General features: G+C 33.5%; 2 protein-coding genes across 2 annotated transcripts; one reads left to right on the top strand and one right to left on the bottom strand.

Annotated features, from left to right (window-relative positions):
* Positions 1-330: 330 nt before the first annotated feature.
* eEF2 (eukaryotic translation elongation factor 2) lies at positions 331-6,472 on the top strand. Its single transcript, XM_012378091.2, has 14 exons — positions 331-488; positions 1,565-1,779; positions 1,872-2,065; positions 2,488-2,696; positions 2,790-3,023; positions 3,107-3,220; positions 3,417-3,563; positions 3,747-3,987; positions 4,179-4,346; positions 4,540-4,829; positions 5,000-5,209; positions 5,281-5,463; positions 5,594-5,851; positions 6,130-6,472. Exons 1-14 carry the CDS (start codon positions 486-488, stop codon positions 6,196-6,198), a joined length of 2,535 nt encoding a protein of 844 aa, XP_012233514.1. The 5' UTR covers positions 331-485; the 3' UTR covers positions 6,199-6,472.
* On the bottom strand, positions 6,460-22,019 carry t (C45 family peptidase tan). Its single transcript, XM_012378099.2, has 8 exons — positions 21,881-22,019; positions 18,373-18,529; positions 16,630-16,827; positions 16,005-16,112; positions 15,336-15,552; positions 13,571-13,811; positions 13,101-13,297; positions 6,460-7,131 (listed from the first exon to the last, which is right to left on the bottom strand). Exons 2-8 carry the CDS (start codon positions 18,478-18,480, stop codon positions 7,004-7,006), a joined length of 1,197 nt encoding a protein of 398 aa, XP_012233522.1. The 5' UTR covers positions 18,481-18,529; positions 21,881-22,019; the 3' UTR covers positions 6,460-7,003.
* Between the last annotated feature and the right edge of the window lies 1 nt (position 22,020).

Here is a 22,020-nt window from a genome sequence, read left to right as displayed (position 1 = left end):
CTATCGATTACTAAAGCAAATTAATTAAAATAAGTAAGTGAAGTAAGTAATTACCGTTTCCAATAGCTAGACATCGAAGAATCATTATTGAAAAGATGGCGGCGAGTGTGAGTTTAAGGGCGCATTTTCAAGTTACATTCTAAAGGCGCATTCAGCCAGACCTGCATAAGCGCACATGTGCATGCACAAATGTCAACCAATCACGCGCTTATACCTTAAATATGAATGCAGAATTGTAAACTGAAGTCTTGAGTGTTGAAAGTATACATCGTGCCGTGACGTGCAGCGCATGGCGCGGTCGCATTGGCCGGCCGCGGCGGAGAGGTGGAGACGCGAGTACATGCTGCCGCACCGCGGCGCTCTCTTCACGCATAAGAGGCAGCGTTCGCGTTCGTAGCGGACAGCCTGTTCTTTTCGAGGGAGTACGCCATCGTAGGTGCACGTATATTTCGGATCAGGCTGTCGACAATTGGACAACATCCAAGATGGTACGTAGCCGCGTCGCGATGCGGACGTCGCCGAACGTAGCCGCGCGTCCCCGCGCACGTACAGTCGTGAATATTTTTCGCCCTCGCGGCGAGCACGCTGTCCTGCGCGCAAACGGAAGTTAGCGCGAATCCCCGAAATGCACGAGCATTTCCTCACGACGAGGCGCCTAGCGTGCGATTACTTCGGATTGCGCAATTTATACCGCGTGGAATTTTAGCGGCCGCGTAAAATCCGGGATTTGTTTCCGATACGCTGAATCGCGAGGGGGGGGATGAAACACGCGAGCTCATAAATTTCCATCCGTCCGTCCATCGTGGCGTCACGTCTGCAACGTGTTCCGGACGGAAATATGCTGCGGCCGTATGCGCTCGCAACGTGTCATGGTGCGCTTCGCTTACGCGCCTATAGCACGCGATGCCAACGTGCTCCGGTTCCAACGTTGTTTTCTCTTGATTCTTCCGTCGACGCGACGATAACGTTTTCTTGACCCGGGAAAACCTGCAAAAAAAAAATTATCAATGTCGTGAGAAGAATCTTAAATGTATCGGATGTCTCGCAAATATTGAAAGATGAGACGCTGTAGATGTACCGACGCCCGTGGAATGCGATAATTTTTCCGAGTATCAATCCGAGACTATTCTGGGCGATGAATGTTTTATCGGATGATTGAGAAAAACGTTTCAATATGGTCATTATTACAATTTTGTACAGATTTTTTACTTTACCGTTGCATAAAGACTAAAAGAAAATATATATGTATATATATATATATATACGTGATTTTTTTATATCTTTTGTATTGTGAAAAAAAGTTTTGGTGCAATCTGCAACTTAATTGTTTTTTCTATTTTTTTCATTAATTTTTTCCGATGTTGCAATATGTTGCAACTACGTGTGCAATCGCATATATCTTGTATTACTCATTTGATAATGTGTTGAGATGTTTATTTATGTGTTGTATTCATGCGTTTCATAAATTTTAATAAATTTTTGTTAAAAATAAAATTTTATTTTATTTAACAGAATATCATCTGTTTGTATAGAGAATAGTTTTCATTGTGAAATCATGTTACAGGTGAACTTTACGGTAGACGAGATCCGTGCCATGATGGACAAGAAAAAGAACATCAGAAACATGTCCGTCATCGCGCACGTAGATCATGGAAAATCGACACTGACCGACTCCCTTGTTTCCAAGGCTGGCATTATCGCCGGCGCAAAAGCTGGCGAGACCCGTTTTACTGATACGCGCAAAGATGAGCAGGAGCGTTGTATCACCATCAAATCTACGTAAGTCTCATGATACAACATCAACAATCGATTTCTGAATTTTACATTCATTATTGTCACGCGTTAATATCACTCATTGCTTTTTTTTTTAGTGCAATTTCCATGTTCTTTGAACTTGAAGAGAAAGATTTAGTCTTTATCACAAATCCCGATCAACGTGACAAGGAGGAGAAGGGCTTTTTAATTAATCTTATCGATTCACCTGGACATGTAGATTTTTCAAGCGAGGTCACAGCTGCCCTCCGTGTTACCGATGGAGCTCTCGTTGTCGTTGATTGTGTATCCGGTATGTGTCGTGATTTTTTTAGCGTTCGCTCATATATTAGTTTCTTTGGTGTCAAACGGATTGCTCTTCCAGCACACAAGGGTTACTCTGCAGTATGTCGCTTGGTTTGCGTAAACTGACCGATATACATTGATAGTGTTGACAGTGCAATGGAAGAAGAGTAAAGATGCAAATGTGTCCTAACGCTGTTAGTGGACCTCTATCTTTATGTCCGTTACTAATATGCTACAGCACGAGTGCTACAAATTTATGCCCATTATTTATAGTGTTAGCGTATTATTCCAAATTATTCATAATTTTAAATCGAGTCATAAACAACTTTTATCGCGATATTTAAGAAACGGAAATTATAATTCAACAGTACAATTTTTTTTACGAAACAATTTCTTGAAGGAAATAATTATTTACTCATCTCTTTTTAGGTGTGTGCGTACAAACTGAAACTGTACTGCGTCAGGCGATCGCTGAGCGTATCAAGCCTGTTTTATTCATGAACAAAATGGATCGCGCACTGTTGGAACTTCAGCTCGATAGTGAGGATCTTTATCAGACTTTCCAGCGTATTGTTGAAAACGTTAACGTCATTATTGCGACATATTCTGACGATGACGGTCCCATGGGTGAAGTTAGAGTAAGTAGAATAAATCCTGGAATAAAAAAAATCTCGTAAAGACAATTATTATATGTAGAACTTCTAAACATTATATGCGTGTTTTTAAAACAGGTAGACCCCAGCAAGGGCTCCGTAGGTTTTGGTTCCGGTCTCCACGGCTGGGCTTTCACCTTAAAACAGTTCTCCGAAATGTATGCCGAGAAGTTTAAGATCGACGTGGTCAAGCTTATGAACAGACTGTGGGGCGAGTCTTTCTTTAACCCTAAAACCAAGAAATGGAGCAAACAAAAGGAGACAGATAACAAACGATCTTTCTGCATGTACGTCTTAGATCCAATTTATAAGGTAAGTTCTCGTAGTTGTCAGTGCTGTGTTAAATTACTTATAATTATAAATTATTGAAAATTATACTTTTTATTTGTTTACAGGTATTTGATAGTATTATGAATTATAAGAAGGAGGAAGCAGACAATCTTCTGCAAAAATTGGGCATTGTACTGAAGCCCGAAGATAAAGACAAGGATGGAAAAGCCTTGTTAAAGGTGAGCTTCAGACAATTTTTGTACACATTTATTTAACATAAATATGTATATAGTGATGATTTTTATTGCTTACTTCTGACACCTCTTCTGATTTTTATAGTGAGGGAGTATTAGCATCTGAGAAATATTCGATAAGCGCGCGTCGTTTTATTTATTTTGAAACACGCATTTAAATCGCGTTGTACGATTTTTCCAGGTTGTTATGAGAACATGGTTACCCGCCGGAGAGGCTTTACTTCAAATGATTGCCATTCACTTGCCGTCTCCTGTAACCGCTCAAAAATACCGGATGGAAATGCTGTACGAGGGACCTCTCGACGATGAAGCTGCCATTGGAATCAAGGTTTGTGATATGTGCTGGTTTCTATCAAGCATTTTTGAAGCACACATGATGATTTATTTCACAGACCTGTACTGAAACAACAATGAATGAACATTGAAATACTGATTTACAAATTTAAAGAAAATTGTGTGAATAATGATGTCAGCACGTTCGCGTTTATTGATTAAATCGAATCTTTTACAGAATTGCGACCCGAATGGACCTCTCATGATGTACGTTTCCAAAATGGTACCCACATCAGACAAAGGACGATTTTATGCTTTCGGCCGAGTATTTTCGGGCAAGGTGTGCACCGGCATGAAAGCTCGCATAATGGGGCCCAATTTCCAACCGGGCAAAAAAGAAGATTTATATGAGAAGGCAATCCAACGTACTATTCTCATGATGGGTCGTTATGTTGAAGCAATCGAAGATGTACCATCTGGTTAGTATCAGGGTCTGAAATATCCGATTTTTATTTGTGTATTTTACATATGCTTGCATGATGATTGTTCTACAGACCTGTTCTGATATCGATGATTGACAATAGAACGGCCAGCTGATTTAATTAAAAATTAGGATTATTTATTAGTTATATATCCGCATGTAGCTAATGATTTATTTGATAATTTACAGGCAATATTTGCGGTCTTGTCGGTGTCGATCAATTTTTGGTGAAGACCGGTACGATCACGACATTTAAAGATGCGCATAACATGAAAGTTATGAAATTCTCTGTGTCGCCCGTCGTGCGTGTCGCGGTCGAACCGAAAAATCCTGCCGATTTGCCGAAATTGGTTGAAGGTATATAAACCTTTTACATAATCAATAGCATTTCAACATGTAATCGAGTTTCTTACTTCAGCTTGCATGATGATACTAGCATTGGGCTATGACCGATTGTGATTAAAATTTTTCCATCTGAAACGAATCATTGTTCAGTATTTATCTTTGACTGTTTCATTCGTATGTGTAATGGTCACTTTGAATTGAACAGGACTCAAACGTTTGGCGAAATCCGATCCTATGGTGCAGTGCATCATTGAAGAATCCGGCGAGCACATTATCGCCGGTGCTGGAGAATTACATCTTGAAATTTGCTTAAAGGATCTGGAAGAGGATCACGCGTGCATCCCGATCAAGAAATCTGATCCTGTTGTGTCATACAGAGAAACAATCTCTGAACAGTCGAATCAGATGTGTCTGTCGAAATCTCCGAACAAACACAATCGTCTGTTCATGATGGCTTGCCCGATGCCCGATGGACTCGCTGAAGATATTGACAGTGTAAGTTGATTTTTTTTTTCCAGAAACCTATTTACCACAGCGTTATATTGAAATTGAAAAGATAAATTCTTAATGAAAACGATAAAATAATGTTCATTGTAAATGTTAGCGCAACAGCTCGATATTTAACCATCGAAACGACGCTTTGAGTTGAAAATAAATGTCCACAGGGCGAAGTTAATCCACGAGATGACTTCAAGGTGCGCGCGCGTTACTTGAACGAGAAATACGATTACGACGTGACGGAAGCTAGGAAAATCTGGTGCTTCGGACCCGACGGCAGCGGACCCAATATACTGGTTGACTGCACCAAAGGAGTACAGTACCTTAACGAAATCAAGGACTCCGTGGTAGCTGGATTCCAATGGGCCACGAAAGAGGTGAAAACCCGTCGACAAAGGACGATGTTTTAACGCGCGTTTATCGACCGTAACTGTTGTGTCTTTGTCAGGGTGTTCTTTCGGAGGAGAATTTGAGAGGTGTACGTTTCAACATTCACGACGTGACGTTACACGCCGACGCAATCCACAGAGGTGGTGGTCAAATTATCCCTACTACAAGACGTTGCCTTTATGCCTGTCTTCTCACTGCCTCACCCCGTTTAATGGAACCCGTTTACTTGTGTGAAATTCAGGTAAATCATCATGCCATTTCGATAATAATTCACGTCGATTTTGCACGAATCATGCTGTTACAATGACAAATGATCATATCGTCGATTTTCATGAGTCATCGATAATTAATTTCGAATGATCTGTTTATAGTGCCCGGAGGTAGCAGTCGGTGGAATTTACGGCGTGTTGAACCGTAGGAGAGGTCACGTATTCGAGGAACAACAGGTGGCGGGTACTCCCATGTTCGTAGTTAAGGCTTACCTTCCCGTAAACGAATCTTTCGGCTTTACCGCTGATTTGCGTTCCAACACCGGCGGTCAGGCTTTCCCACAGTGCGTGTTCGATCACTGGCAGATCCTGCCGGGTGATCCGATGGAGACCAGCTCTCGACCTTACCAAGTCGTGCAGGTATATATACGTATTTCATTCTCTTTTGGTCTCACCACGTGCATAACTGATGGCGGCGACAATTTCACTGCGTCGTCATTTTTAATCTCGTGGAAGAAAAAAGCGTTTTTTAGTTTCGGTGTTCCAGTAGACTATTCTGGTTTACCTGAATAGGGAAACGTACATCTTTTTGTAGGAATAAATTCTTAGATTGTGATTCACAAATTTATGAAACAATGCAATTTATCGCAGTTGTATAATTAGATTAAAACACTAATGAAAGAAATTTTGTGTTGTAGGATACGCGTAAGAGGAAGGGATTGAAGGAGGGTCTCCCAGATTTGAATGCATACCTTGATAAATTGTAACCTCAAATTCGCACTTCATATTTAAATACTTATTTCAATATCATAATTCGATTAATATCGCTGGAGATGTTGTACACAATTACAACAGCGGTTTACTATGACCGTTGTTTCGCGCCTTTCCAGCGATATTAGCTAAATTAAAATATTTAAATAGCTATCTATTCGACCGGTTCCCAAAACAATTATTAATATTAAAAAGGAAAAATCATCACAACAATGTACTCACATTACAAAAAAATATCAAGAAATTAAAGGTTACAGTTAAATAGTACAAGCGGTGAGCGCTTTTATTTCCTCTGCCTACATTCGCAATATTGATTATTATTTAAATTTACAAGCAATTTTTCTTTTTTAATGTACAAATATTTAGACATTAGTTTTTATATTATTATCGAAATTATATTCGTTACATTTTTTTCTGATTTTATTTTTTATTCATTTTTCCTCTCACATTATCTTCCTACTACCTCACACTTGCTTGACTACACGAGACCACGTCTCGAAAGTGAATTAAAGACTTGTTTTAAGTTTGCAAGCAATTTTTCTTTCTTAATGTGCAAATATTAAGCACTAGTTTTTATATTATTGAAGTTATATTCGTTACATTTTTTTCTGATTTTATTTTTTATTCATTTTTCCTCGCGCTATCTTCCTACTACTTCACACTTGCCTGACTACGTGAGACTACGTCTCGAAAGTGAATTAGACTCTCCTGTTTAAGTTAATCAAAGCATTATGTTATAAAGAAACGAGATTAGACCTCTGATGGCGATGGAAATTGGATCGAGATAAAAAGCGATGAGAATTATTTCTTCGTGGTGCATTGTGGCGCCGTGGAGTCTCGGAGTTTCATGGGAATCACCAGTATTGGCTCGTTACACTGCGGTCTGTCCGTGTAAATAGACCATGTTCGCTCGATACAGTCGAAGATACCTGCAGTTAATAAACTTTCAAATACTTAGCGAATAGTCCCGGAAACCTTCTGCAATCTGTTCTCACGCGCAAGATGCAGAATTTATTTACATTCAAGATATTCAGGTCTTTGTGATTTTATAAAGTAAATTCTGATGTACAACAGAACCAAACATAATCATATGGAATCGCGCTTGGATTTTCTTTATATAACACGATCTCTATACGATAGAAAAATAATCTTACATAAGTCTGACGGGATATTTCTTGTGCTATTTATTCTACAGTGCTTCCTGTTTCTAATAAATATTTGTTAGTGAATGCCCATCAAGCTTGTTAGATCCCGTAAATCAGGATACTTGGAAGAAATAATTTATAAAGTTTTTTTATTGAAGTACGGATCTTTAGTAGGGTCAGGAATAAAAATCCGAAGAGTTCTCACTTAGTCGGTAGATAAAACATCCCCTTTTTCGCGAAAAATTACCTTCAGTGGAAAAATTGTGCTAGTTTTTTTTAAATTAATAATATTAAAGCTCCAATAAATTAACAAATAATCTTGGGAGAAAAAGGCAAAAAGAGCCGTTGCTAGGTGTTCGTGCAAAAATTAAATTATATTATAAAAATTACAAAGACAAACGTTTCTGCTTATATTAGGCCTTTCTCAGTGTCGTTACAAGTAAAATTTATAATAATAAACGGTATCAAGTGTCGAAGCGTCTAGCAAACATATAAGACGAAATACGCAAGGTATTCTTCAAAAATAATTTCCATATAGAAAGATTGATAATAGGAACAATATTACCAGTAAATAATAACGAAACTGTATGTCCAATAAAGAACATGGAAAAGTCAGAGACCAGCATTATCCATCAATATGCTTTCAAAGTTCGTGGAGAAATTATTTGAAAAGCCGAAAAGTTAAATAATTTTTCTATGAACTTTGAAGAAATATTGATGGATAATGCTGGTCTCTGACTTTTTCATGTTCTTTATTAAATATACAGTTTCGTTATTATTTAATACGGGTAATATTGTTGTAGTGCCATTATCAATCTTTCTACATGGAAATTATTTGTCATGAAGAATATCTTTTGTCTTTCATCTTATTTGTTTATTTAACGCTTCGACACTTGATACCGTTTATTATTATGAATTTTACTTGTAACGACAATGGGGAAGGCCTAATATAGGCAGAAACGTTTGTCTTTGTAATTTTTCCCCATTCTTGCAAATGACGTTCGAAGTTGAAGGTAATTTGGAGCAGCGCGCAGCCAAAAATCAGTCTAATGCGGTTCTTTTTTGCAAACGTGCATTTCGTAATTTTAAAATTTGCTTATTTCTATTGGCTATTTTTTTCAGACGTCGAATACCTTTAGAGTTGACCTTTGGAACACCTGCTCGAGGCAGCTTCCTTAATAAAACGTAAATAAAACGTAAATAAACGTAAATAAAGGTAGATAGGTAAGAAGGGTCTTATTTATTTGTTTCGCCTATTTCCGTGAAATATTAAGTCATAAAATACGATTGCGCAGAGCAATACATTTAAGAAAAATAAAAAAAAGAAATAGAAAAAAAAAATCTAAGAAAAACTGTTTTTTTTTCAATAGACGAAAATGCTGTGAAGGTGTTTTTATAGATATGCAGGCCACAGGTGATTGCTTCATTTACGAAAAGATGCTTAAAGACAGTGCAACGTACAGTGCTGTACGTGTAGAAAAAGATGTGGCGAATTTAATAGCCATTAATAAAGCTTGAAAAGACAAAAAATATGAGTAGCTCCAAAATATTACGGCTATAACCGTCCATAAAATATGCAGGCGCGAATATATCAAAAGGAAAAATATATGTAATTTTTTGGAGAAAGGAACGGAAAGCAGCGAAGAAGATAAAGAAAGTTAAGATCTCTTGAACAATTTGGTTTTAAAAATAACTTTGTTTTATGCAGAAAAATTTAATATTTTAGTGGAAAAAAAGAAAAACATTCATAAACTAATGTACGAAGTTCTATCAAAGACAGAATTTTACAGAGATGCGCGAATAAAAATGATGAATGGGGCGAAGCTGTGAAACGCGTGAACAATATGATTTATTTGCAGCCAGTGATGCCATTTCGAGCATCATACGCATACACCGAAGAACCACGTACATGTGTTGCATAAAGCGTCTTGCGGAGCTTTTAGCTCTGAAAAAACTGAGCGTATGAAAATTGTGGAAACAACGGTAATAATTGATTCTTCTTTTTCTTTTCTTTTATTTTCCTTTCATTTTCCTTAAGTATACTACTCTGCGCAGTATTTCACGGTTAAATGTTTCACGAAAATATTTCAGACCTTTCTTATCTGCCCCTTTCACTTATGTTTAAATAAGAATGCCTCGAGCAGCTGTCCCAAAGGTAAACAATGGTATTCGACGTCTGATAAGAAAAGAAACATACAAAATTAAAAATTACAAAATGTACGTTTGCGAAAAAAACCGCGTTAGTAGACTGGTTTTAGGCTGCGCGCTCCAAACTATCCTCAATTTCGAACTGTTTCTATTAATTTTTTCGTCAGAACAACGGTTTGAAAGAAAAATGAAGAAAACTAGCACAAAGTTTTTACTTTGGGGTGGTTTTACGCAAAAAAAGGGATGTTTCATTCACCGGTCAGGTGGGAATTATTTGGATTTTCACCCTTCTGAATCCGTACCTCAATTATGAGAACTTTATAAATTACTTCTCTTATTCACCCCTTTTTTAGTCTAATTTGCACGTATTATATGCTTAATTTAAAGCAGTGTTTGGGATTAATTCAGCTTTTCAGTCGATTCTCGAGATTGACGCTTTCTTTTTCTAGCTTATCGCGCGCGCCGCAGTCGTTGAGGCCAGAGGTTGGTCTTAAAAGCTGCGGCGCGTGCGATAAGGTGGAAAAAGGTGGCGTCAAACTCGAATCGACTGAAAAGCTGAATTAATCCCGAGCACTGATTGAAAGAGATACCTAAAGCTACAAAAGCCAGGGCCAGTAAGCCTGGCTTAATTTTTATTTTACAAACGTGTTGTTTACGACATCAAAAACGTTTCGGCCATTCAGGTTGTGAACATTTTCAGTGTGCTCATGTTCAATTTCTTCAAATATGTCTAATTATGACGCATCTGTATATAGTCTGTATCTGTATATTTAAAACAATTTCGCAGTAATCCCGTTTTTCATCGAACTCGGTCACATACGCTTTTTTAATGCAATCTATTTCTTTCCCACGTCATTCCTTTCCATTGAAACATTCTTTGTTCAGTTAGTTAAACATATCTCTCAATGCATTGCATTATTTAGTTGATTCGAATACAATTTTACATCTACGACGCTTATGATTTAAATTAAAATATCCTTTGTCCCGATTCTCATTAAATTCAATTACATATGCTTTTTTCATGTGACGATCCACGCTATTTATTCTTTTTCATTAAAATATTCTTTGTCCAGTTAGTTAAAATATCTCTCAATTTATTCCACCAACGTAATTGATTAGGATACAATTTTATATCTACGACTTATTTCGATATAAAATTATATTTTAATTAACTAAATTGATGGAATGAATTGAGAAATATTTGCAACTGACAGGGCAAAGAATATTTTAATGAAAGAGAATCAATACCGTGGATTCTCAAATAAAAAAAGCGTATGTAACCGAATTCGATGAAATATAGAACAAAGGATATTTTAATTTAAATCATAAGCGTTGTAGATGTAAAATTGCATATAATCAACTAAATTAATGTAATGTATATAGAAATATTTTTAACTGACTAGACAAAGGATATTTTAATAGAAGGGAATAAATAGCGTGGATTCTCACATCAAAAAAGCGTATGTAACCGAATTCGATAAAAAATAGAACAAAGGATATTTTAATGTAAATTATAAGCGTTGTAGATGTAAAATTATATCCTAATCAACTAAATTAATGCAATGAATTGAGGGATATTTTTAACTAACTGCACAAAGGATATTTTAATAGAAGGGAATAAATAGCGTGGATTCTCACATCAAAAAAGCGTATGTAACCGAATTCGATAAAAAATAGAACAAAGGATATTTTAATGTAAATTATAAGCGTTGTAGATGTAAAATTATATCCTAATCAACTAAATTAATGCAATGAATTGAGGGATATTTTTAACTAACTGCACAAAGGATATTTTAATAGAAGGGAATAGCGTGGGTCCTCACATAAAAAAAGCGTACGTAATCGAATTTGATGAAAAATAGGACAAAGGACATTTTGATGTAAATAAGCGTGATAAATGTAAAATTATATTCTAATCAACTACATTAATGGAATGCATTGAGAGATATTTTTAACTAACTGCACAAAGGATATTGTAATGAAAAAGAATAGCGTGTATTCTCACATCAAAAAAGCGCATGTAACCGAATTCGATGAAAAGTAGGACAAAGGACATTTTGATGTAAATTATGAGCGTGGTAGATGTAAAACTATATTCTAATCAACTACATTGATGGAATGAATTGAGAGATATAAACAACTTTAAATATAAACACATATAATGTAAAGGCCCTATAAATTCAAGAAATATAATAGAATGGCATCATGAGCCGTCGCAGGATGTTAGCGCTAAATTTTTAATTTTTTTATAAAGAATTTTTAATAAATTAGTCTACAAGAGACAGTTAGATTGTAAACCAATCTCAGATCGATATACCTACTGTGTACGAAATTATAAGTATATTGTTCTCATATATCGAAAAACTTTAACTTATATATAGGAATTATTGGAAAGAAAGGAAGAAAGAAAAAATATCAGGGCGCGTGTGGCTAAGCCAGGAATATATTATATTATTCCCGGCTTAGCCACACGTGCCCTGATATTTTTTCTTTCTTCCTTTCTTTCCAATAATTCCTATATATAAGTTAAAGTTTTTCGATACATGAGAACAATATACTTATAATTTTGTACACATTAGGTATATCGATCTGAGATTGGTTTACAATCTAACTGTCTCTTGTAGACTAATTTGTTAAAAATTCTTTATAAAAAAATTAAAAATTTAGCGCTAACATCCTGCGACGGCTCATGATGCCATTCTATTATATTTCTTGAATTTATAGGGCCTTTACATTATATGTGTTTAAATCACGCCGGCAATATGACGCGTTTATGTCCTACAGAATTGTTGATTTCCTAATCTATGAGAGATAAATGTTAGAAGCGTGGAGTCTGAGTAGTTTAGTGGTCAGAACATTCGCCCGGCAAGCGGAAGACCCGGATTCAATTCCCGGATTCAATTTCCGGCTTAGCCACTCGCGCCTGATATTTTTTATCTCTTCCTTTCTCTCCAATAATTCCTATATGTAAGATAAAGTTTCTCGATATATGAGAACAATATACTTATAATTTCGTACACATTGGGTATCTCGGTCTGAGATCGGTGTACAATCTAACTGTCTCTTGTAGACTAATTTATTAAAAATTCTTTATGAAAAAATTAAAAATTTAGCACTAACATCCTGCGACGGCTCATGATGCCATTCTATTATATTTCTTTAAATATAAACTTTAAATAATTTAAATATTACAATTTTTCGGCTCGAATTATTCAAAATAAATTATTACAAAGCTGCAATAAGCTGCAGAGCCAGAGATAGTTAAACATGCTCAGTTTATTACTTTTTATCACATTAAACAACGCGTTTCGAATGGTCGAAACGTCTATTTATTTAATGTGATAAAAAGTAATAAACTGAGCATATTTAATTAGCTCTGGCTCTGCAGCTTGTTTGTAATAATTTATAAACTTTAAATATAAACAACACATTTGTAAAATAAAAATTGAGCAAGATTTAGCTGGCTCTGGCTTTTGTAGCTTTAGTTTATTTTTTTAAATTATTGGATAATAAAAGAGCCACGAAATTATTAAATCATTTGATTATCCGATGCTTAATGATTCAATTTTAATTTAAAAAATTTCTCTTAGGCTTTCAAAACGTACCTGTGGCGATCGTCTTAATACGATCGTTGCTATTGATCTCTTGATAGACTCTAAATTCATCATCCGTCTGATCGCTGAGTATATCAATTACATTCTGGCGACTTTTAACCGGTGGATGCTTGCAGATCGCTTGCATTCTCCTGATACTGCTCGTTATAATCATTCCCTTTACTTCTGCCACCTTCAGTCGCAAGTATCTGGAATCATAGAAGCGTTGCGTAATATGAAGACAAAATACAATGTGCAAAATAGAAAAAGGCGTACAATCGCAATTTGCATTATTGGATTATTTAAGTATTTTGCATTTTTACTATTGAGCAAATATCGATAAAACGACGATTAAAAGAGATAAGGGTGGGCAAAAAAAAAAATTTTTATAGAAATGAGAAAGCGAAGTATTTCATTCTGTGAGCGCAATGCTTGATTTATGCATATGCATATCATCGGAATAATGCAACGTAGGTATATACTTGTTGCAATGCGATGTATTTTCACCCGGGCTGACGGTCAAAATATTGAGTTGCGACCGGGCGGCGTCTGGCTCGGCCGGACCCACTTCAGCATTGTGAAACATTCGGTCACCCTCCTGCGCGAGAAACGTCATGTTTACTGAAAAACCCTCCGCTGCGCCGCAACCCTCATTTCTTAGTGTTTGCTGGGCTTGTACGAAGTTTTCCACGCCCAGCAGTGCCCGCGTCAAGAAGTATCGCGCTTAAAGGGAAGATCTCGATTAGGAGATAAAACAATAAAATTATACTCTTCGAGTTTTTTAATTTGTAATAAAGAGTGATGGCAAATTTAGCCCATTTTTTAGACCTCGAATTTCGAACTTTTTTTCATGACAAATAGTACTATTAAATAAAACATTAATCTCAGTAAAATTTCAAGATAAGCGTAGACACGATTCCGGAAATACAAGAGGGTGAAAATGATGATTTCCAGTCAGGGTATATCGCATAAGGAAAAATACGTGGCTGAAGTTCATGTAATATTGAGGATATATTTTATCAAATGGATTCATTGTTTAGAGAATGAACGATCTACTATTCACCGCTATTTCATTTATGGAGGAGAGGAAGGGAGGCGTGCTTTATAAAGCACCCTAAAAGATAGAGTCTCGCTACATGACGCATTGATAAGTTCTTTCGCAGTTGAAATACTGTACTATCACATGAAGTATGTAGATAGATTCCAAGAATCTATCTACATACTATTCTAATGTATTCTATTCTATTCTTGCTTGTTTGTTTTCCATTTTTTTGTTTGTACGATACTTTAACTTGTGTCATATAAGTGCTCGGTCTATTTTTATATATATCTATGGTTTTTCGCTACTTTTCTCTTGTTTCATCTTAATTTTTTCTACATTCTCTTGTCTCTTCAGGTATATTTTTTCATATCTTGACGATCGTTGATTCTTCAATAAGACAATGCCTTTCACTAAATGTTTAGGCTGTAATGACCAAAAAAGATCGAAAAATGATAAGTTTTTTTCTATCGAAGACACATCAAATTCGTTGATAATGGTTAATAATTTGCGGAAAAATAATCCAAAGAAACGGAAATTAGAAGAATTGAATCACATTCCATTACAGAGTAAAATATGTAAAAACTGTTACGAATTTAGTAATCAGTCAAAAATCATCTTAAGAGGGGACTCTCAGCAGAAAAGCATCTCGATCCGTGAAAGGCGGTGTCACGTGTTACTTCAACTCCATCTATTTCGGGGAATTTTCATGCTAGACGAAAACTAAGGTCATATTTCAATCCGGCATAAAAATCCATAAGAAATGATATGTTTCACTTCGTTATATATATTTTATCCCTTGGTATGGATACTTAAAGAGTTTCGTGTACTTTCATGGATTATGAGAAATCATCACTTTCAATCCTTTATATCTCCAGAACCGCGCTTATGCTCATCTTAAAATTTCTCTGGGATTAATGTTCCATCATACAGTACTATTTGGCATAAAAAAAAGTTTGAAATTCGAGGTCCAAAAAATGGGCTAAAAAACAGGTCTTTTTGCCATCACTCTTTCAGTAGAATTTTAACTGTTGGCATATAACTGCTATGAATAAGATTTATATTATTAATATATTATTAATAGGAAAGTTATTGGATAGATGTTAAGTTTTATATTTTATATCTTATTGTTAGATCTCAGAAAATCTCAAAGATTGGTATTGTATTTCGTTCTCTTGATTGAAATTCTACGAAAAAAAGAAACTCACGAATTTTGCCGGATCGTAAAACAGCAGCGCTGATAGTATTAATACTGTAAACGAGGCCGTGTTGGTTATAGCCCATCGTGTAACCCGGTAGGAAACCGGCGTAGCTTAGCGAAGTGAATTTCTCCTCTCTGTGGCCCGCTTCGATCACGTGAGCGCTCACGAGGTACCAGTGATTCAATATTTGACCAAGAGCGTCCTCGTTGTGACCCAAGATCTCCTACGTATTTCGTTAATTGCGTGTCAGAATAGGATGAAACCATCAATAGTAAATAATCCATTATAATGAAAAGAGTACAAAAATCAATCTTACGAAACGCGTAATAACAAAATAACATAAATCACGTAAGAATAAATGACGCAAGATACAATAAGACTTGGGTTTTCTCTTTCCGCAGACATCAGATAACGTAAAACAATATGTAATAATTAATTCGAATATTATCAAGATAAAACAACATCATGATGACGTAACATGTTTTGTTTGACGTCTTATATAAGATAACAATTTATATTCGGAAAATACTTGTAGAGAAAAAAATTCCCGGCAATATCTAAGATATTGCGATTCAAAACTGCTCGTTATACAGAATGTCCCAGACGCTCATTAATGGTAGATTCCTGAGATTACTAAGATAAACTAAATAAACTATAATCTATTTTGATTCTTACGTGTCCCGGTTGGTTGCATATGATAGTCGAACAACCGACTGGCAGTGCGTTTTCTTGTAATTCTCCGGTGACGTTTGGAACAATATCGTCCAGATGCATCAAAAACAACTGCAACAATCGTTATATTTTTGTTTAATTCCGAAATTTTTTTATTATTAATAAAAATGAGAAGTTTTCTAATTATTTCTCAGGAATAAGAATTTTTATTTTTCCGCACTTTATTCATATTTATCAATGTTCCTTCTTCATACTTGAATATTTTTAATATGATTTAAGTAAACAGAGATGTGTTTGCACACATTAAAAAGAAACTAAATTAATTTTATCTTATCTTCATGTTTAATCTTCGAAATTCAAGTTTAATTGTGTAACTACTCTGTGTTATATTTCTTTTTACAATTGATGAATTTTTAATTGTTAAAAATTGATTGTACAATTGCTAATGTTTAATATCTTGTTATTGATTAATTAAATAATTATAATTTTAACACAACCTTCAATTTTTAATTCAATTTTATTTTCAATTTTATTTTCAATTTTATTTTATTTTCAATTTGATATTTATAAGAAACCTTATAAGAAACATTATAAATAACCTTATAAAAAATCTCATAAAAAAACTTACCTTATAAAACGGTACATTAGCACCATCCGCCGTTCCTTTGATTTCTCTTACATACTGCGGGAAATGTTTTTTAACTGTATCTAAGGTTTCTTCATAAACTTTTCTGCCCTCTTCGGTTGTAAATAGCGGTAAATAAATTTCATTCAGCGGTGAATAAATGTTCACGAAATCCTGGATCATCTTAGCAAAAGTGCGACCCTGTGAAAAGTAAAAGTAAAAAGTATCAAAAAAGAAAGCTCCAATTATAATAACGCGATCGAGTTTGTCATTTTGCTGACATTGACAACTTTTATCCCAGTTTGATTGACATATTTTTTGCATTTAGAAAGAAGGTAAAATTTAATTATAAACTGAGATCAAAATAAACTTTTATTACTAAAGGATTTATTAATTTATATCGTTGGATTTTTCCAGCGTTTCCATTTTATAAAATTTTATTTGTGATTCCCTAAAAAGAACTCTAGATTAATGACTTATTTATCAAGAATTAACATTCTAATTTAAAATTAATATAAAAGATATAATTAATATAACAAAAAATAAGTAAAGAAAACATCTGGCCTAATTAATAGAACAATTTCGTCTATTTTCATTCTCGGAACCCTTAAATAAAGTGTTATTTTACAACCGCAATTTGTGGTCGAGCTAGATGCTGACAGTGCAGAATTAGAACGAATATAATCGGCCCTCGAATATTGCGTGAGCGGCAGGAATTTAATCAAAGTGAATGTCACAACAACGATCGCTCTCCTTTTCTTGCTGTCACTTTATTCATCGTGTGCCCTATCTGAACTTGTGCTAATACGATTACCTATACGTATTTTGAAATCATGTATATCAGAATCCATTCCTCTAGATTGAACACGAGAAATTGCAAGCTTCATTGACGACGGCGACTTACATGTGTCATTTGCGCTACTTACGATCGATAAGAACGCAAATGTCGCTATAAATTAAGTCAATAGCTGACAGGTGGATGTTTGATTGTATCTTTTTTTCACTTTTTAAAAATTAAAGATAAGTCGAAGAAAACAGTATATACTTGACCTATTTATCTTGCAAATGAAAATGTCGCTTATTATTATTACGTTGAATTAATGCGCGGTTGTCACAACAGTTGTAAAAGCCAGTCTCGAATCTAATAATAAATAAATTTCTGGTTTCTCACATAAAAATAAAATTTACAAATAAACTGATATCTCGCAATATTTGAAATTCCATTATTTTATTGCATATATATTAAAACCAAATGAAAATGTAAATATTTCAATTATAGTATGTAAAAATATGGGCTTTAGGGCCACGTGCCATGATGTTTCCGCAGTTATTTCTATTTCCATGTATTATTTCCCCAAATGTTTCGATCGATAAATATAATCTTTTTTAGGGTCGGTTGTTCCAACTTCCGGTAATAACTTTTTCTTGGTAAGAACGATAGAAATAATTTTACTTGGTATTCCAACCACTCAGTAAGAATTACTAATATTTATTAATAAATGACTGATGGATAAAGCTATCAAGAAGTTGGAACAACCGGTCCGTAATGTGTTATATATTATTGTAAGAAAATTTATTTCGAAACTTTGTAATCCTCGAAAATTATAAAATCTGATTCTCGAACTAAAAAAAAACTACGAAGAAAGGTAATGCTCCTATATAGAAAGCTAATAGAGATCGAGCATTCGCAAATCTAAATCTAAATAAATAAATCGAATCGGATGAACACTGTGTGATATTTCTTACGATATCGAAACCGATCTCGTAGTGCGTTCCTCGCACGTGAATTATGGGAACGGCGTTTCTGCGGCCAATGCTCTTGTCTGCCGACTTGGTTTCAATAGTCTTCGCCATACTTTGGCTGTAACAGACTCACTTCTTTTCGATTTGATGAATATTTAATCTGAAATAATATAAATAATATACAAAATTCTATACAATCGATGACACACATACGTTCGACTGGAATTTGATGAATCAGACTTGCAAATCTCATTAATAATCAAAGCATGAAAAATGAGTGTAACATATTCTTGAATTATCTACCTCAAAGAGAAGCTGCAAATATTATGTTTTGTGACAATTTACAAAGACCTTTTATATGCAAAACAAACATGTTCATATGCACGTATTTATTAATATTTTTAATTGGAATTAATGCTTATATTAATTTTGCTACAGATTATTTCCATGACAAATAATATGTCCATGACAAATAATTTATACTCTGTCTTCTCTAATTACATTTTTCTTTTTTCCTTTGTTATAACAGTTGTAAAAGCCAATTTCTAATAATTTCTGGTTTCTCACATATAAATGAAATTTAAAATGAAATTTAAAATGAAATTGAAAAATAAACAGATATGATATCATATTTCCAATTCCAATTATAACGTTTCACTGAATAATATCCCTTGAAATGAAAATAACATTTATAATTTCTCACAACGTTTCCACGCTGTTGAAACAATCTTAGTTTTAAATTCCGACCGCAATGTTTGGAATCCAACTATAGTAATGATACATATTTACTAAGGATAATCTAACAGTAAGACCGAAACGTTTATATATGTATCAAATAATAATAAATAACAAGAGCCGTTGCTAGTTATTCATGCAATATAATTCCACTTAGTGTACAATGACAAACGTTTCAACCTAAATTAGGCCTTCAGTGTCATACAAAATAAATACATTTCTATTAATAATAAATAATTATATTAATAAATTTCATACAAGAAGAAACGATAAGCGCAGAAATTTCGAGGCGTGGAATGAATTTAGTAAGATTTCCTTGCACCCTTATTCTTAATTAACAGTGATAATAATGAAATCAAGGATCCGTAAAATAATATCATGGAAGAGTCAGAGAAATTTCCAAGTCTGATGTTAACAAAAATAAGTGTAAATTCATATAAACTCTCGAGATCCATGATTAAGAATTGAAAACTATTTAGTCAAAGGTTAAAATAATATTTAAATTATAAAATATTTTATAAAATTTATTATTTATTATAATAAATTTATTATAATACAAATAATATTAGGTTATTGCTCTTCCTTAATTAAATTAAAAATCGTTTTAATATATAAAGCCAATAGAGCAAGAGCTGGATCGATTTGCTCAAAAATTCCTTTTTTTATTATAAATTTATGTAGACATTTCGGCCAAGGTACGTGGCCATCTTCAGTGTAATACAAAAAATATATAAAATTTAATACATAATTAGAGAAGCGTTGGTAATGACAATCAATAAAGTTTATTATAATAATTTATAATAAAAAAAGGAATTTTTGGGCAAATCGATCCAGCTCTTGCTCTATTGGCTTTATATATTAAAACGATTTTTAATTTAATTAAGGAAGACCAATAACCTAATATTATTTGTATTATAATAAATTTATTATAATAAATAATAAATTTTATAAAATATTTTATAGTTTAAATATTATTTTAACCTTTGACTAAATAGTTTTCAATTCTTAATCATGGATCTCGAGAGTTTATACGAATTTACACTCATTTTTGTTAACATCAGACTTGGAAATTTCTCTGACTCTTCCATGATATTATTTTACGGATCCTTGATTTCATTATTATTACTGTTAATTAAGAATAAGGGTGCAAGGAAATCTTACTAAATTTATTCCACGCCTCGAAATTTCTGCGCTTATCGTTTCTTCTTGTATGAAATTTATTAATATAATTATTTATTATTAATAGAAATGTATTTATTTTGTATGACACTGAAGGCCTAATTTAGGTTGAAACGTTTGTCATTGTACACTAAGTAGAATTATATTGCATGAATAACTAGCAACGACTCTTGTTATTTATTATTATTTGATACATATATAAACGTTTCGGTCTTACTGTTAGATTATCCTTAGTAAATAATCAAAAATTCCTTTTTTATTATAAATTTATGCAGACATTTCGGCCAAGGTACGTGGCCATCTTCAGTGTAATACAAAAAATATATAAAATTTAATACATAATTAGAGAAGCGTTGGTAATGACAATCAATAAAGTTTATTATAATAATTTATAATAAAAAAAGGAATTTTTGAGCAAATCGATCCAGCTCTTGCTCTATTGGCTTTATATATTAAAACGATTTTTAATTTAATTAAGGAAGAGCAATAACCTAATATTATTTGTATTATAATAAATTTATTATAATAAATAATAAATTTTATAAAATATTTTATAGTTTAAATATTATTTTAACCTTTGACTAAATAGTTTTCAATGCTTAATCATGGATCTCGAGAGTTTATACGAATTTACACTTATTTTTGTTAACATCAGACTTGGAAATTTCTCTGACTCTTCCATAATATTATTTTACGGATCCTTGATTTCATTATTATCACTGTTAATTAAGAATAAGGGTGCAAGGAAATCTTACTAAATTCATTCCACGCCTCGAAATTTCTGCGCTTATAGTTTCTTCTTGTATGAAATTTATTAATATAATTATTTATTATTAATAGAAATGTATTTATTTTGTATGACACTGAAGGCCTAATTTAGGTTGAAACGTTTGTCATTGTACACTAAGTGGAATTATATTGCATGAATAACTAGCAACGGCTCTTGTTATTTATTATTATTTGATACATATATAAACGTTTCGGTCTTATTGTTAGATTATTCTTAGTAAATAATCAAAAATTCCTTTTTTTATTATAAATTTATACAAACATTTCGGCCAAGGTATCTCAAGAGTTTATGCAAATTTACATTTATTTTTGTCAATATCAAACTTGGAAATTTCATTCTCTGACTCTTCCATGATATTATTTTATGGATTCTTGGTTTCATTATTATCACTGTTAATTGACACTAAATGAAATTATATTGCATGAATAATTAGCAACGGCTCTTTTTGCCTTTTAATTTATTATTATTTGATAAATTATTCGAGTCTATACTTTACTATTGTGTTTAAATTACTATTGTGTTACTATTGTGTTACTTTACTATTGTGTATTATTGAATAAAGGTGCGTCTTTTTCAGCATTAATAGCGTGCACGGCTCTTTTCTTGTCATAAAAAATTTTAATTGCATTAAGTCAATTAGTATTTATTATTGTATAATTTCTTTTGTCGTAATGGAATTTATTTTCTAATTAACTAATTTTCCGTACGAAAAAATAACAGACGAATATGTATTCATACTTAAATCATCAAAGACAATAAAAATAAGAGATAAGAAAAAAAAAGAAATTTAATTTTGCAAGCATTTACCTGCTTTCTTTCAAGATGTGAGGCCAGTTGAAATTGCAAATGAATCTTCGCCGACGCAAAGAGAACTAAATTGTAGATAATATTTCTTATCAACGTCACCTGCTCGCCTCTCGATAACGATTCTCGCGCGACTGATGACT

The sequence above is a fragment of the Linepithema humile genome, chromosome 1 (assembly GCF_040581485.1).
Source record: "Linepithema humile isolate Giens D197 chromosome 1, Lhum_UNIL_v1.0, whole genome shotgun sequence".
NCBI classification, from domain to species: Eukaryota; Metazoa; Arthropoda; class Insecta; order Hymenoptera; family Formicidae; genus Linepithema; species Linepithema humile.
The sequence above is the reverse complement of the archived record's forward strand: the minus strand, read 5'-3'. Positions and strand labels throughout refer to the sequence as shown.

Bases quoted from the DNA above. Each gene is read 5' to 3' on its own strand.
- eEF2 (XM_012378091.2), top strand. The intron at 3,564-3,746 runs GTTTGTGATATG...AATCTTTTACAG, and splicing joins AAGCTGCCATTGGAATCAAG to AATTGCGACCCGAATGGACC. The intron at 5,464-5,593 runs GTAAATCATCAT...ATCTGTTTATAG, and splicing joins TTTACTTGTGTGAAATTCAG to TGCCCGGAGGTAGCAGTCGG.
- t (XM_012378099.2), bottom strand. From the start codon at position 18,480: ATGGCGAAGACTATTGAAACCAAGTCGGCAGACAAGAGCATTGGCCGC. The intron at 16,828-18,372 runs GTAAGAAATATC...TACTTTTCACAG, and splicing joins ACGAGATCGGTTTCGATATC to GGTCGCACTTTTGCTAAGAT. The intron at 16,113-16,629 runs GTAAGTTTTTTT...CGATTGTTGCAG, and splicing joins CTAATGTACCGTTTTATAAG to TTGTTTTTGATGCATCTGGA.